At 37.2% G+C, this 13,391-nt stretch overlaps 1 protein-coding gene across 4 annotated transcripts in view; it reads right to left on the reverse strand.

Moving 5' to 3' along the window:
• su(w[a]) (suppressor of white-apricot) overlaps positions 1–12,772 on the reverse strand; it is a 109,892-nt gene extending 97,120 nt beyond the window's left edge. The window contains exons 1-2 of one of the 4 annotated variants that reach the window (XM_081768313.1): positions 12,755–12,772; positions 4,815–5,077 (exon numbers count right to left, since the gene is read on the reverse strand). In XM_081768313.1, coding sequence (XP_081624439.1) covers positions 4,815–5,077; positions 12,755–12,757 — 266 coding nt within the window. In that variant the 5' untranslated portion in view covers positions 12,758–12,772. Of the gene's footprint in view, positions 1–4,814; positions 5,078–12,754 lie in introns of those variants that run through there. The other 3 variants (XM_081768314.1, XM_081768315.1, XM_081768316.1) reach the window with 3 other exon arrangements.
• Positions 12,773–13,391: the final 619 nt, after the last annotated feature.

Raw genomic sequence — 13,391 nt, forward strand, 5'->3', positions numbered from 1 at the left:
ATCACTTTAATTCTAGAGCTATTGTGTGAAGTAATGACGAACGTATCAACAACACAATCTAAGAAGTCCGATTTGCGTGATCCTAAACAAAAAAAAAACAAAAAAAAAATACAACAAAATTAAAGAATATAACGTAAAGATGTAAATAAGCCAACAACACATCAGTAAATTAAACAAGCAGAGTGTAAATAAAGTACATATAAAATACTTCCGAGTCTTACAAATTAATTAATCAAAATCAACTCTTGAGCAACAGTGAATAACAAAAATCAAAGCATAAATTAAAAATCTAACCATCAAAAACATTATATAATGCAAAACGCACATTGTTTTCATCAAATTTTGGGAAAATGATAGTAAAATAAACTTTAATGCAAATGTAAATACGAGGAATTTTATAAATAATGCACAGGCTGGCAACGTTCTCTAGTGAAATAACGCAATAATAGTAAATCTTTAAACTTTAGTTTATGACACAGCAGGGCGTGTGTTTGTGAACTCTGTAGTGTGCACAACTTTGCTATGACAAGTGACAAGCCAAAGGAGTTTCTTGATGTCATACTGATTACATTACCCAAGAAAAAGCAAGCAAAGAAGTGCAGCGATTACAGAACCATTAGCCTTATTTCCCACACCGGAGAGGTTATTGCGCGCATACTGAACAGGCAGCTAGAAAGGTTGAGTTGAGATTGGGTTTAACGTCCCGTTCAGCAGCGAGGCTATATGAGACGTGGACCTACTGATTAACGTGGAATCCGAACCACATGAGCTCCCTCCAGGAATCGAACCCGGGCCTCCCACGCCAAAGGCGCGTACGCTGACCGCTTAGCCACGGAGGAGCTCTGCGCCTAGAAGGGATAGAAGATGTTGGAGGAATATCAATTTGGATTACTGAAAGAAAAAGGCACCAGAGTTGCTATTGAGTTGATGACAACTATATTAGAACGAGTTCTTGACGTAAAGGAAGAGTCTTATTTGTGCTTAATCGACTAGCAAAAAGTTTTCTACCGGGTCAATTGAACCAAATTTCTGAAAATACACAAATGAGGTCAACTGGAGAGGCCGATGATTTATTCGCAACCTGTAGGACCACGAGTGAAGATGCACTTGAGTAGTGTAGAGATTGGAAGAAGAATCAGACAATGATATAGTATTTACAGTGAATGTTTAATGAAGGAAGCATTAATCGGAAGATCTCAAGATTGGAGGACAGATCATTAACAAGAGCAGGTATGCACAAATGTACAGTAATTATAGCTCGAACCGAAGGAGGACTATAGATGATTGACAAAATAATTGACACTGGCAATCAATCAAGCAGAACAAAGAACTTGAAGAGATCGATAATTTCATGCATCTGGGAAATATTTTGGCGAGAGAGACTTAGTGCACCAAAGAGATCAGGTTAAGAACTGTCATAGCCAAACAAGCATTCAACAAAAAACGATCTCTTAACTAGCCGCTTAATATTGAACTAAGCAAGAAGTTGGTCAGGTGGTATATATGAAGTATTGGATTGTATGGTTCACAGACTTCGACGTTAATGGAAGTTAGAGAAGAAACATTTAAAGAGGTTCGAAATGGAGTGTTGAAAAAAGATAGAATAGATCAAATGGACAGAGAGAGTAACAAACGTAGATGTTTTAAAACGGATAGGAGAGAAGAGGACCCTTTTAGCCAGCATCTTTCGTAAGTCAACTGGATTACACACACCTAGTGAATAAATCTTCCTCATACTGCTATAGAAGGAAAGATTGAAGGAAACCAAGGACCAATAAGAACGCAACTAATCAATTATTTGAAAAATAGAAGAAAATATTGGGAGTTTAAAGAGGAAGCTGAAGATCGAGAAACGTGGGAGAAATATTCCCAGGCCTAAACCTAAAAAGCTCACTAGTTCTAGGAATTGCCAATCATAATATAGGGCCTACAGTGGAAATATTTTCTTTGTCAGATTTGTACACAGAAAATGGGATGTCTACAGATATATTAAATAAGGGAAGTATTACAGATTTATACTTAGGACAGAGATACCTGTGCTTTGTCTGTACCACGGGCGCATTCATGAGAGGTTCTGCAGGTCTGGCCCCTTTCTAATCTTTCTACCTAGGGCCCCCTAAACAACATTTTTTAGACGCACACCTGAATATATCTGAAACTGCGATACATTCTGGGATTTTGCTGAACAGCGGGGAAGGGATGATAACATAAAATATGGTTGGATTAGCTTTTATAACTCGGACAAACGGTACTTCCGTCATATTATGATCAAATGAGTGACAAAATTATATGATTAACTCTGTTTAGGATTATCAAGAACTACGAGATACTCACAACCTATCCAGCCGACTACAAAATTAAGCTGTACAATACAGAGAATTTTGTTACGGAAACTGCGAAAAATATGGGAAAATAGAAAACAACTGTGAAGTGCGAGACTAAATTACGTCACCTGGAATTATTAACTACCAACTACTGTAAAAGTCACAACGTAATACATTTTTCCAAATACTGTCTTTATAGATTATCGATCATATTTTCTATCAATATTTATCAACAAATAAGGATAGATACATGTACGAAAACATAGTTGGAATAAATTTAATTAATTATAGTAGTTTAATATAACGTCACACTGGATTGGTGAACATATATATATTCTTGACAGAGTTTTAATTGTATTTTCTACCGTCAGAAATAAATTAATCGGTTCAGCTATTTAAAAGTTGTTAAAACAATTCGTATAAAGTACACAACATGTACTACGTAAACTGTGTAAACGTTCAAAACACACCATACTGAGTACACAGTCGATAATTTATGCTCAGTTTCAAGTTTCAATAGAAAAAGCGATGAAACACTACTGCAAATGAAGAACACAGTTACTTTCATGTGCTTCTTTGTCTGAAGTGCTCATCTCTACTTCTGTTTTCTTTATGCTAGACTAAATAAATAAATAAATAAAAAAGTATACCCAAGACGAAATTTCATCATTTATGAATCAATGGCTACAGATTACGTGGACTGAGTGAATAAATATCTATAAGTAAATATAAATAACCGAAACAGATACAGAATTGATAACATGCACCGAAATATTGAATGCTTCAGATTAATTTACCTACTGATAAAGCCCATATCTTGGAGATAGCGAAAAAGATTTTTCCAATTAAATCACAAATGTCAAGCAAATACCAACTGAGCACACAAGCAGACGAAATTATCTGACACTGTGATAGATTAATTTTCAACAGAAAAATGATGTACATATTTAACTTTATAGATTCGGAAGACTTAGGGGATTCGATGGAGCAGACGCTTGTACCAAACAGAAAATGTGTAGCTAAAATACGATCTGAAACATATTTCGGGCAAGGTTCTACAACATAGGTCCCCATTCCCAATTAGCTGTAATAAAGACAGAAAACAATGTGCCCTGCGGAGCTCTAACCCGCCTTCACTCGCTAACGCTCGCTCGGCAATAATGTGTGAATTATATATTAAACTTTAGTACAGAAAGGAACCAACCTAGCTACTAACCTATATAGGGGGACCTGTGTCCTAGAACCTTCACAATTTTTCGTGAAGGAATGAGAATGTGACGACAAGTAATTACTGTCAGTGCAAAGAACATTGAAATTAAGTTCGACTGGCAGTGAAAGTCTTGTATGTACGCGTCCTTCCACTATCCTCTTTAATGCGTATAGCTACCCCAGTCGCTGACGCGCCTGCTCCCTACGGATGCAAACCTTGTGGCCCCCCGCTGAGCTCCCGCCTTGACTCGGCTAGGTAGCTTTCGTGCTTTTAGTGGCCACCTAACACAAGTTAGTTTCTGTTTTATGCACTAGTTTTTATGCCATATATCAGGGAAGGTTCTAGATTACTGGTCCCCCATGTAGGTTAGTAGCTGGGTTGATTTCTTTCTGTACTAAAGTTTATACGGTACATTTAATTTACACAGTACCGCCGAGCGAGCGTTAGCGAGTGAAGGCGGGTCAGAGCCCCGCAGGGCACGTTGATTTCTGTCTTTATTACTGATCAATGGGAAGGGGGACCAGTAATCTAGAACCTTGCCATATATCCACACTGTTTTTATACTGAGCCCTCCTGAAGTCAATCTGCAAGTAGTAATGGAGGTCCTCATTTAGTGCATGTTTTGCTAAAATAAATACAAAGCTCTAACCTACTCTAAAGTGTAAGAAATGTGTCAAAATTTGGTAGAACCGTTTACTGGAGTAATGCCGACTTAGGCAATTCGGATCTTTTGTTGACGCAAAATTCTACCAACAATCAAACTTCACTCGCGAAGTTTCGGGCTAAATTTCTTTGTATCGCAAAACACTTGTCATTTTTGATATACAAATCACTTCAAATCAATATTTATACATGTCGACAACAAGCCTTCATTAACCGGTTCCTCTTCCACCATATACTTACTAACGAATTGTTAGCCACCGGTACATATCCTCAACAGAATCCAAATTCACACCGTATAGTACTTCCCTGAGCGTTATATACTTCAAACACAAAAGTCTCTTAAATTCTACAAGCATAAATTCATAGATCTAACTCAAACCTGCACGTCATTAGGTCATCGTATACGTATAGCTTCTAACAGGTATAACAAATTTATGTAAGTCGTTAGCCGAAGCATAGTATCTGCTGTTCTTAAACATCGCTAGTAAAACCCACTAAGATTAAAGTATATAAAATCCTTACACTTTATGTAATGGCAATAACAATTATATTTCTCTCATAAATGTGAATATATATTACAGCACTATAAATAGGGAACTATGTGAACGTTAACGTACCTGTCTATTTTTAATGCTTCATCTCCCATCCAGGGTATCAGGTGTTTCCCCTGGTCAATAAATAAAGCCTTCTCATCGTCTCGGAATAATTTACAGGAATAACCAAAAACCAACAGTTCTTCATCATCTTCCCTTTTCCGCAAAATTCCGGTCTCACTATACTGCCATGTACTCCTTACCGCCGCCATATTTCCTTCTTTCCTTGAAGGTTGATCCTTGCTGCTTGCACTGTTGCCAATATGTTCCTTCTGGAGGGGAAGATCCTAAAGGATGCACAGAATTTGGTTTGGAATAATATGACTTTCATAACGGCTTGCGCTAACACAACTTGAAAATCTGCGGTTTAGTTTGAGATAATAGGCACAGCATTCATAATTGAGTTTGCGTTACGCTGCGTTGCGCTCCGTAATGTTTGTGAAGGCTGGTAAGGAATAAGCCCTTGAATCCTTATAAGTAGTATAGCTAATTCACAACTAACAGAATATAAGAATAATGTATATATCAAGTAAAAGAATCTTTCCTATATCTAAGTATATCTAAACATAACCTTGCATTCTTCCTGATGTTAACTCTCAAATAAAACACTTTACTCTTAAATATTTACAGTGTCCTTTAGTGGTGCACATAGAATTTCGCGAAGAAGAAGGGGTTCGGTTCAAGCACTCGATTTTATTTCCTTTTAGGTCAAGCGTGATTTTCCTATATATATTTACTAAATGTTTAATAGTTAATATAGTAAATGCTTAATTTTTTATATCTTTTTCAAGGGTGATTAAAATCCCCATCCCCCACTTACGTAACCCACTGGCACGTTGGCTTACACCATTGCCATTTGCATAGAACAACGCTAAAAAATACACATCTCTCAGTCAAAATTCCTGTTCGCAAAAGAATTATATGTTGAAATTAGCTGTTAAAAATAGAGTTTCAAGAATCCTGATTTGCTTGAGACAAAGCTAGTAAGTAAGAGCAGCGTACTCAAGGGACCTTCAAGATTTAAACCCCCTTTTCTGAGCAAAGTATTATGTAAAAACAAATATTTACTATGTTAAATATATATCACACTTGTCATGAGATAATATGAAACTGAGTTCTTGAACCCAGGGGCGTCATTTCAGATTTGGCTTGAGGGGGTAAGAGCACCACCGACATAAGACTTTCACGTTTTGTACTAAGTAGGCAATCGATTAAAGTATATGTATTCCTCAAACTCTTGGGGGGCAATTGCCCCCTCCTGCTCCCCTAAATGACGCACCTGCTTGAGCCCTCTTGATTTAATTCTGCGTACGCCATTGGAAAGTAAGAACATAGTCGCCGAGACGAAGAAAACATTGGGAGACTCAACTATAGTAAACAGCAACAAGGGATTTGTTAGATGTAGGGTTAGTTGATTGAAAACCAACTGATTTTAAGCACTGGTGAATTTAGACACCGTGCAACCTAGCCCCCCTACGTTCTAGTTAACAGTTTTCATTGGTTTTCTCCCTATTTATATCCTCGTTTCTGTGCGCCACTAATGCACTACTCACAGCTCGTGGGTACGCCCCTGGTTTCAGTTTCAATGTTGATCAACAGAGAACAATAACGGTAATTGTGACAAGTGGCTTTTCGGAATCGATTCGTCTCAAGAAAATACACTCTGTCTTCACCCGTAATAGCGTAATAAAAGCGAAAGTGGTAGAACTTTTCTAGTACTCCGGTTTCAATAGTGATCTCTATGGAGTTAAAAATTATATACTGTATTGAGAAGCTGGTTCTTCTTTTATTAACTCAGTATCCGAAGAATAGGTTCCATCTTCTTCGTTAACTCTCAATTTAAACCTAAAATGATAGACATCAGCTGTTCCGGTTTCAACATTGATCAACATAGAACTGAAACAATGATAAAATCAACCTCAATAAATTATACCATCTCCACCTATTATTCTACTAAAACCGGAAGTGGTACTACTTCCGTTTCCAATATGTACCAGTACTACTTCCGTTTCCAATATTTATCTCCATACAACAAAAACAATAATAGATATTGAGAAGAGATATTTGGCAATTAAATAGTCTCAGCGTCAAAAGAATAGGTTCCATCCAGAGGCGGAGATTGAGGGTGGCAACTGGGGCAACCGCCTTAGACCCTACGCTTAGGGAGGCCCCGCGTTGCGAGTTGATATTTTTCTTACTCAATGATATAAAAGTTGATATGTAAAAAAAAAAAAAAAAAAAGAGAGAGAGAGAGAGAGAGAGAAAGAAAGTTTACAAATAAACTAGTATGTATGGTTTCCAAGCGAAATGCAATGTGAAATGTAAATTAATAAAGAAGCAAGGCGAAAAGGTGCGGTTCAATTACCTAAACAACAATAGGATCACTATTCATCATTCTGCATGGTGGTCAACAAGTAATCATATTAATAATTAAAACGCAAACGTAGCAAGGATTTCTGTGGCTGTTACAGTAATGTGCAGTCACAGAGGTTTCAACTGCAGTTGTGCTGTAGTGTTTTTATTTATTTATTTATTTATTTTTACTATGTGACATTTACTTTCATCTTTATTACTTATTGAAATTATCTGTCTAAATTGTGCAATGGTGATGGCTTTACCAGCCGCACATTTATACCTAGGTATTATGTATGTGTTTTTGAACATTTTTGTTTGTTTTTTGATACACAATTTCAGTCGTCGAGATTGCTAAATTGGCCACGTTTTGCCAATTCACAACAGATAACTTTACCAGTATGGCATCAGATATTTAGACAATATTCTGCAAGCTTTATTATTGCAGCACAGAATGTCAACAAACGCGGTCGCGTGCTTTAAGCTCCAAACAGCGCAGCGGCGATTTCTTTGATTTCAACTGTCAACAAAGGTAACGTTTTAATAATACGTGACTCATGAACAACACTATAGAAAAAAAATATCAACACATTTTTATTAAACATGTAACACAAAACGTTTTATTCGCATATGCGTGATTCCTAGATCCTAGCAGTTAAGAAAATATTGCTTTTGTTATGTCCGTTTTTTTTTCGCAACCCAGATCAAAGTGCGCTTTTAAATCCAGTTTACGTCTGGCATCTGTAGTGTAACAGTGTTTCGGTAATGATTCGTTTGCGTCCTATGTATTAGTAGTGACTATTGAGTGTTGAAAGTGGTTTTCCAGTTAATTAATCTATCAACATGCCTGGAAGAGATCGAGAAAAATTTCGCAAATATGAGTCAGGTGCAGAGAAAGCTAAACAACGCAAGTTACGAGAGGAATTCGATGAAAGTCAAAAGGGACATTGAATAGGTACTTTCCAAAACAAGCTGATAAGCAAGATCTTGCTGCACCTGGAATTACTGCTGTGGAATCTACCATCAAATCTAATAACTAGGGGCCGGATTTTAAGGTGCAAAAATGTGGTAGGAAAAAGGAAATAAAAGGTGCTGAAAAATCATTCAAAAATGTGCAAGAAAGGTACTAATAAATCTAGGATATCTTTATTAAATGCTATAGTAGACAGTTATATAAACATTCTTTATTCAATACACCAGCAAATATTTTTAAAATCTTGGCTTTAAACATTTGACATAAATTGCAAAAATTGTTTTATTTAATCTCATAAACTTATACATTCTTGTAATAAAATTATGGTTAAAACCAATTCGATATAAAAAAAAAAAACATTAATTTAGCAATACTGTGGCTTGGAAAACCGTTACATACTACTGGGTTTTCGGAAACTGGTAACGCTTAATTATGCACAACATTTCTATGTTTTTGAATGTTAGTTTCTGTCGCTTGGAGCGCAGGAGATCCTTGTAAGTGGAGAAACTTCGGTCAATGGTGCATATGTTGTAAGCACATGGACAGGAAGTTTAATTGATGTTGCAAAGATTTCTACGTCCGGATTGTTTCGCAAATTCAGTTCAAATTTGTCCCTATCAAATCCGTCAAGATTGAGTCTAAATTTATGGAATATTATGCGCAAATCAGATTGAAAATAGTATTGTTCTGTCCATTAAAAAAAAAAAAAAGAGAGAGAGAGAGAGAGAAGTGAAAAGGGGAAATTTTATTAATCTAGCTAAAGAAAGGTGCAACATTCATGAAAAAGGTGCAACAAAGTGCGTTCATTTCAGTTCGTTTTATATCCGGAAATGCATATTTTAAACAACTGTTATAACTACATTTTTAGAAAAGGTGCTGCACCTTAAAATCCGCTCTCTACTAATAACTATAATAATGATAATGCTGATAGTGAAATAGAATGTAACACCGCTCCATCGCCTTATCCCAGGGGTGCCCACATAGGGGGCTATGACGCAAACTGCGTCATTGAAATATTGGGGGGGGGTAAAAATCTTAATATGTTTGAGGGGGTGTAAAAATTAACCGAAAGGTTTTTTTTTTCATGGAAGAACTCGTGCATTCTTCTTCTTCATTCAGAGTGTCCGCGCACGTTCGGCATAAGGGGAATAATAATTTTCCACCACTCCGATAGGGCAGCACCGGGTGGTAGAGATTGGCCGGGGGTAATACCGTGCACTTTATTATTCCCTCAAACCCCGAAATATCGGGACACTCGTCATCACCCACATAAACTTTCGGATGACCCACAGGATATTTTTTCACCTTACAACAGTAAGGATAGAGGGAGATTTTATCGGTATACATGATACGTTCTCCCTCTTTCGTCTTTTTGTAGAGTTTCACGGTGTCGACTCTACCGCCATACAGTGCATCCCGCGGATGAATTGGGGATTTCTTAGCCATGATGTGGTTTTTTACAAATATACTCACCGGTGGGTGTTCTTTTAAAAACTCGCGCCACCGGCATTCCCACATTTCATGAACTATATACCCCAGTTCTTTTAAACGATTAATTTTGTTTACACTACTCTCATAACGCAAATTAAAAGTAGTGTACGCGTCATTATATATGGGGTTGTCACGGCCTGTGGGGTAACACTCCCGGCACCCGTGGAATAGACACCCTTGGTACTCCCAAACATGTTCTGCACCGTTATAGTGCGCATATCCATCCACTTTATACCCACCTCTCACTACAACCTCTCGTCCGTTACCAGAATGCTGGATTCGTGTTTTTAATCTGTCGGCCTCGTACACGAGCCACTGAACGGCGCCGACAGATTGGTTATCATGCCACCTGTACCCACTATGTGGGATAATACCAATGGTGTCTGGTCGCAGGAACTTTTTTCGATACATTAAGTTGCACGCGCTGGCAATGCTTATACTCGGGTTGACGCCAGATATAGCCTCAAACTCGTTCATAAATTTTACGCAAGCATTGCGCAGCACGTTCACATCGTTCACACAGTATTTTATAAGCTGTTCTTTTAAAATGAAACCCGTCTCTCCAAGTGTTTCCTTTTCCTCATTATACCAACGCAAAAACTTCTCTTTCTGTTTCTTTTTCAAGCCCCCCACATCGTAATACTCGATACCCGGTAAAGCGCCCCTATACTCCTGATTAGCTTTTGTGTTGAATAAATGAGGGAAATGACCCTTCGAGACGGGCAAATCGAACGCGTCGCCTAATTTGGACAAAGGCATCGGTAAGAAATTTAGACTATCGATAAATTTTAAATATAAATACTCCATCGATAAAATTTTGCACCCCCGCATAATTATTCGCGGCGTCCACTCTTTATGAAGCATCATTGCGCGTAAAATAAAATGGGCGTCGTAGCCCTTTGCGTTATGAGCTACAACGACTATTTTATTTATTTCAGAACGCCTTTGTGCTAAATAGTCTAAAAATTCGCCAATGCATTTGTCCCCATAAAATACATGTGTTCTATCGCCGCATACACCACACCGTTCACTCTCACTGTTTTTACAACAGTAGCACACCTGTTGGCCGACTAACAGGTTGGGCTCATGCTCAAAAATACCACCGGCTACTTCTTTATCTTGGCGGCACTCAATATCGTAAAACACTAATAGCCATTTCTGTGGGGTACGCGTTCGGCATGGTTGTATATAACATAAATGTCCTGACGGCATAATATTATTACACCCTGTGAAGAATACCTCCCCACAGACATGTGAATTCCGCCCTTTTTTCACTGCGTAGGCTTTACGACATTGAGGACACACTTTCAGAATAGCGCATAATGAAGCCTTATGGTTTTTGAGGCACTGAGCCCCATAAAAGCATCTATTGCATTCCCGGCAGTATACTACACTTTTCGTAATTGTGCATGGTGGTCTGTTCCGGCATTTATTGCATAAAGCTTTACACTTTCCCGCGTGCCTGTCTTTAGTCTGAAATTTTTTGTGGCATTCCTCGCAATAGTAAACACATGAAAAGGCTGCTGTCAGGCTAGTGATCACGTTATAATGGTTGTTAATATATAACAAATTAATCTGTTGCCGTGACCGTGATCCTCAAAAATATTTTTCCCCCGATAACCCATCATACACTGTGATTTTATAATCCGCTAAATATGCCTGAAATTTTTTAAATTCCGGTATCCCCCCGCCATTCTCTAGGCTAACACCAGCCTTTTCACTTAACTCGGATACCTTTTGAAACATGTTTTGCGTATTGATGGCAATATCTATCTCTTTCTTTTTTATCGTTTTTATGTTCAATAAGCCCTATAGCCACCACCAAAGCTTGACCCAAACAATAGTATTCAGGGTTTTTAATGACTATAATACCTCTGTTATGTTTTATGTACTCGTTTATGTCAGAAAAATTCTGTTTCACCCGTCCCATACCAATAAGTAATTCGACGTGGTGAAAATAGAGAATAAAGCGATCTTGATATAAGAATGAAGTATTGGATTGAATTACTTTTTCTAACGCACCCCACACATTTTCAGCAGTCATATTATTAGCAGTTCGAAACGACAAATAGAATGGTTTATCTGGGTGATTTTGGTTTATAAAAGTCAACCCTACACGATGATGAGGAAGCACACCTCTCATTACATACCGTACCAAATCATTAATACCATTTTCTACCCATTCAAGGGGGTTTTCTCCCTCTGGGGGAGGAGTCAATTCAATTGTCAGTAAATTCCCGTTATCTTTAAAATGTCTATAATATTGCCGAGATTCGGATATTATATTAAATCGCACCATTTTTTGCTGTTTATCTAACTTTTAGAATATTGTAAAATCGTTAATGCTTGCTGTTTTATCTTAATTGCGGTCTTCCAACTATAGAACACCAATTAGTGTTTTTCTAATAACCTATTATTCTTAACGATCAACAATTATTCACTGTAACGCTATATTGAAAGCAATGCTTATAGAATTTTTTTCTCGGAAAAATCAGGTGTTTGCAAGAAAAAAGTAATTGGGGCTGTTCCAACTATAGATCACCAAAAGTGTTTTTCCCAATAACGTATTCTTTCTAAACCTGTAAATAGAAAAAAGGAATTTTACTTTGCAAAACCACCACCGAAAATTTTGACAAAGTTAAAAAATGCTTATTTTTAAAAAAATCTATATTCGGCTTATTTTTGACCGCTGTGACGCCTGGTTTTCACGATCGTATTCAACACAACGTATATTTCAAAAAATAATCTATCATGGGTGGGGTTATGAGGAACACTTAAAATCCGCACCGAAAATTTTGAGTTAAAAAATGCTTATTTTTTAAAAAAAATCCATATTCGGCTTATTTTGGACCGCTGTGACACCTGGTTTTCACGATCGTATTCAACACAACGTATATTTCAAAAAATAATCTATCATGGGTGAGGTTATGAGGAACACTTAAAATCCGCACCGAAAATTTTGACAAAGTTCAAAAAATGCTTATTTTTAAAAAAATCCATATTCGGCTTATTTTTGACCGCTGTGACCTCGGGTTTTCACGAACTTATTCAACACAACGTATTATTCAAAAAATAACCAATCATGGGTGGGGTTATGAGGAACACTTAAAAATCCGCACCGAAAATTTTGAGTTCAAAAAATACTTACCATTAATCCACACAAAATTCACTTCAATGTTCTCGCACTTTGCACACGATGTTGTCTTTTTGCAATCCAACGGATAACTGACTGAGAATTGCTTCGAACCTCACCCCTTATATAGTTGTTCTGCTTTCCTCTGATTGGCTAAAATAAAACTCTTTTTCATTGGAGCAAAATCTACAAGTCAAGTATCTCATTGGCTAAAATAAAACTATTTACTATTGGCTCCAAACAAAAACGACTAAGATATGTGCTAACTAGTTTCTAAGTCCATTTGAGCATCCAAAATTCGTAAAATGGCCCATATCTCGAAAACGGTCAAAAATATCAAAAAAATAATCGAAAAAATCTCCCCGTACCTCACCCCTTGCCGTTTTTAGACATGATGAACCCATGGAACCATGTTTCAATCTTGTACGACAAGAAGGGGGGGCCATGGTGGTCAAAAAAACTTCTCTTGAAAACTGTAAGAGATAGAGCAAACATAACACATTGAAGCGCTGTTTCTCGTCTTTCAGGGTAAATATTTTCTAAGTCCATTTGAGTATCCAAAATTCGTAAAATGGCCCATATCTCGAAAACGGTCAAAAATATAAAAAAAAATCGAAAAAATCTCCCCGTACCTCACCCCTTGTCGTTTTTA

The sequence above is a fragment of the Thermobia domestica genome, chromosome 8 (assembly GCF_964235325.1).
Source record: "Thermobia domestica chromosome 8, izTheDome1.hap1.1, whole genome shotgun sequence".
Classification (NCBI taxonomy): Eukaryota; Metazoa; Arthropoda; class Insecta; order Zygentoma; family Lepismatidae; genus Thermobia; species Thermobia domestica.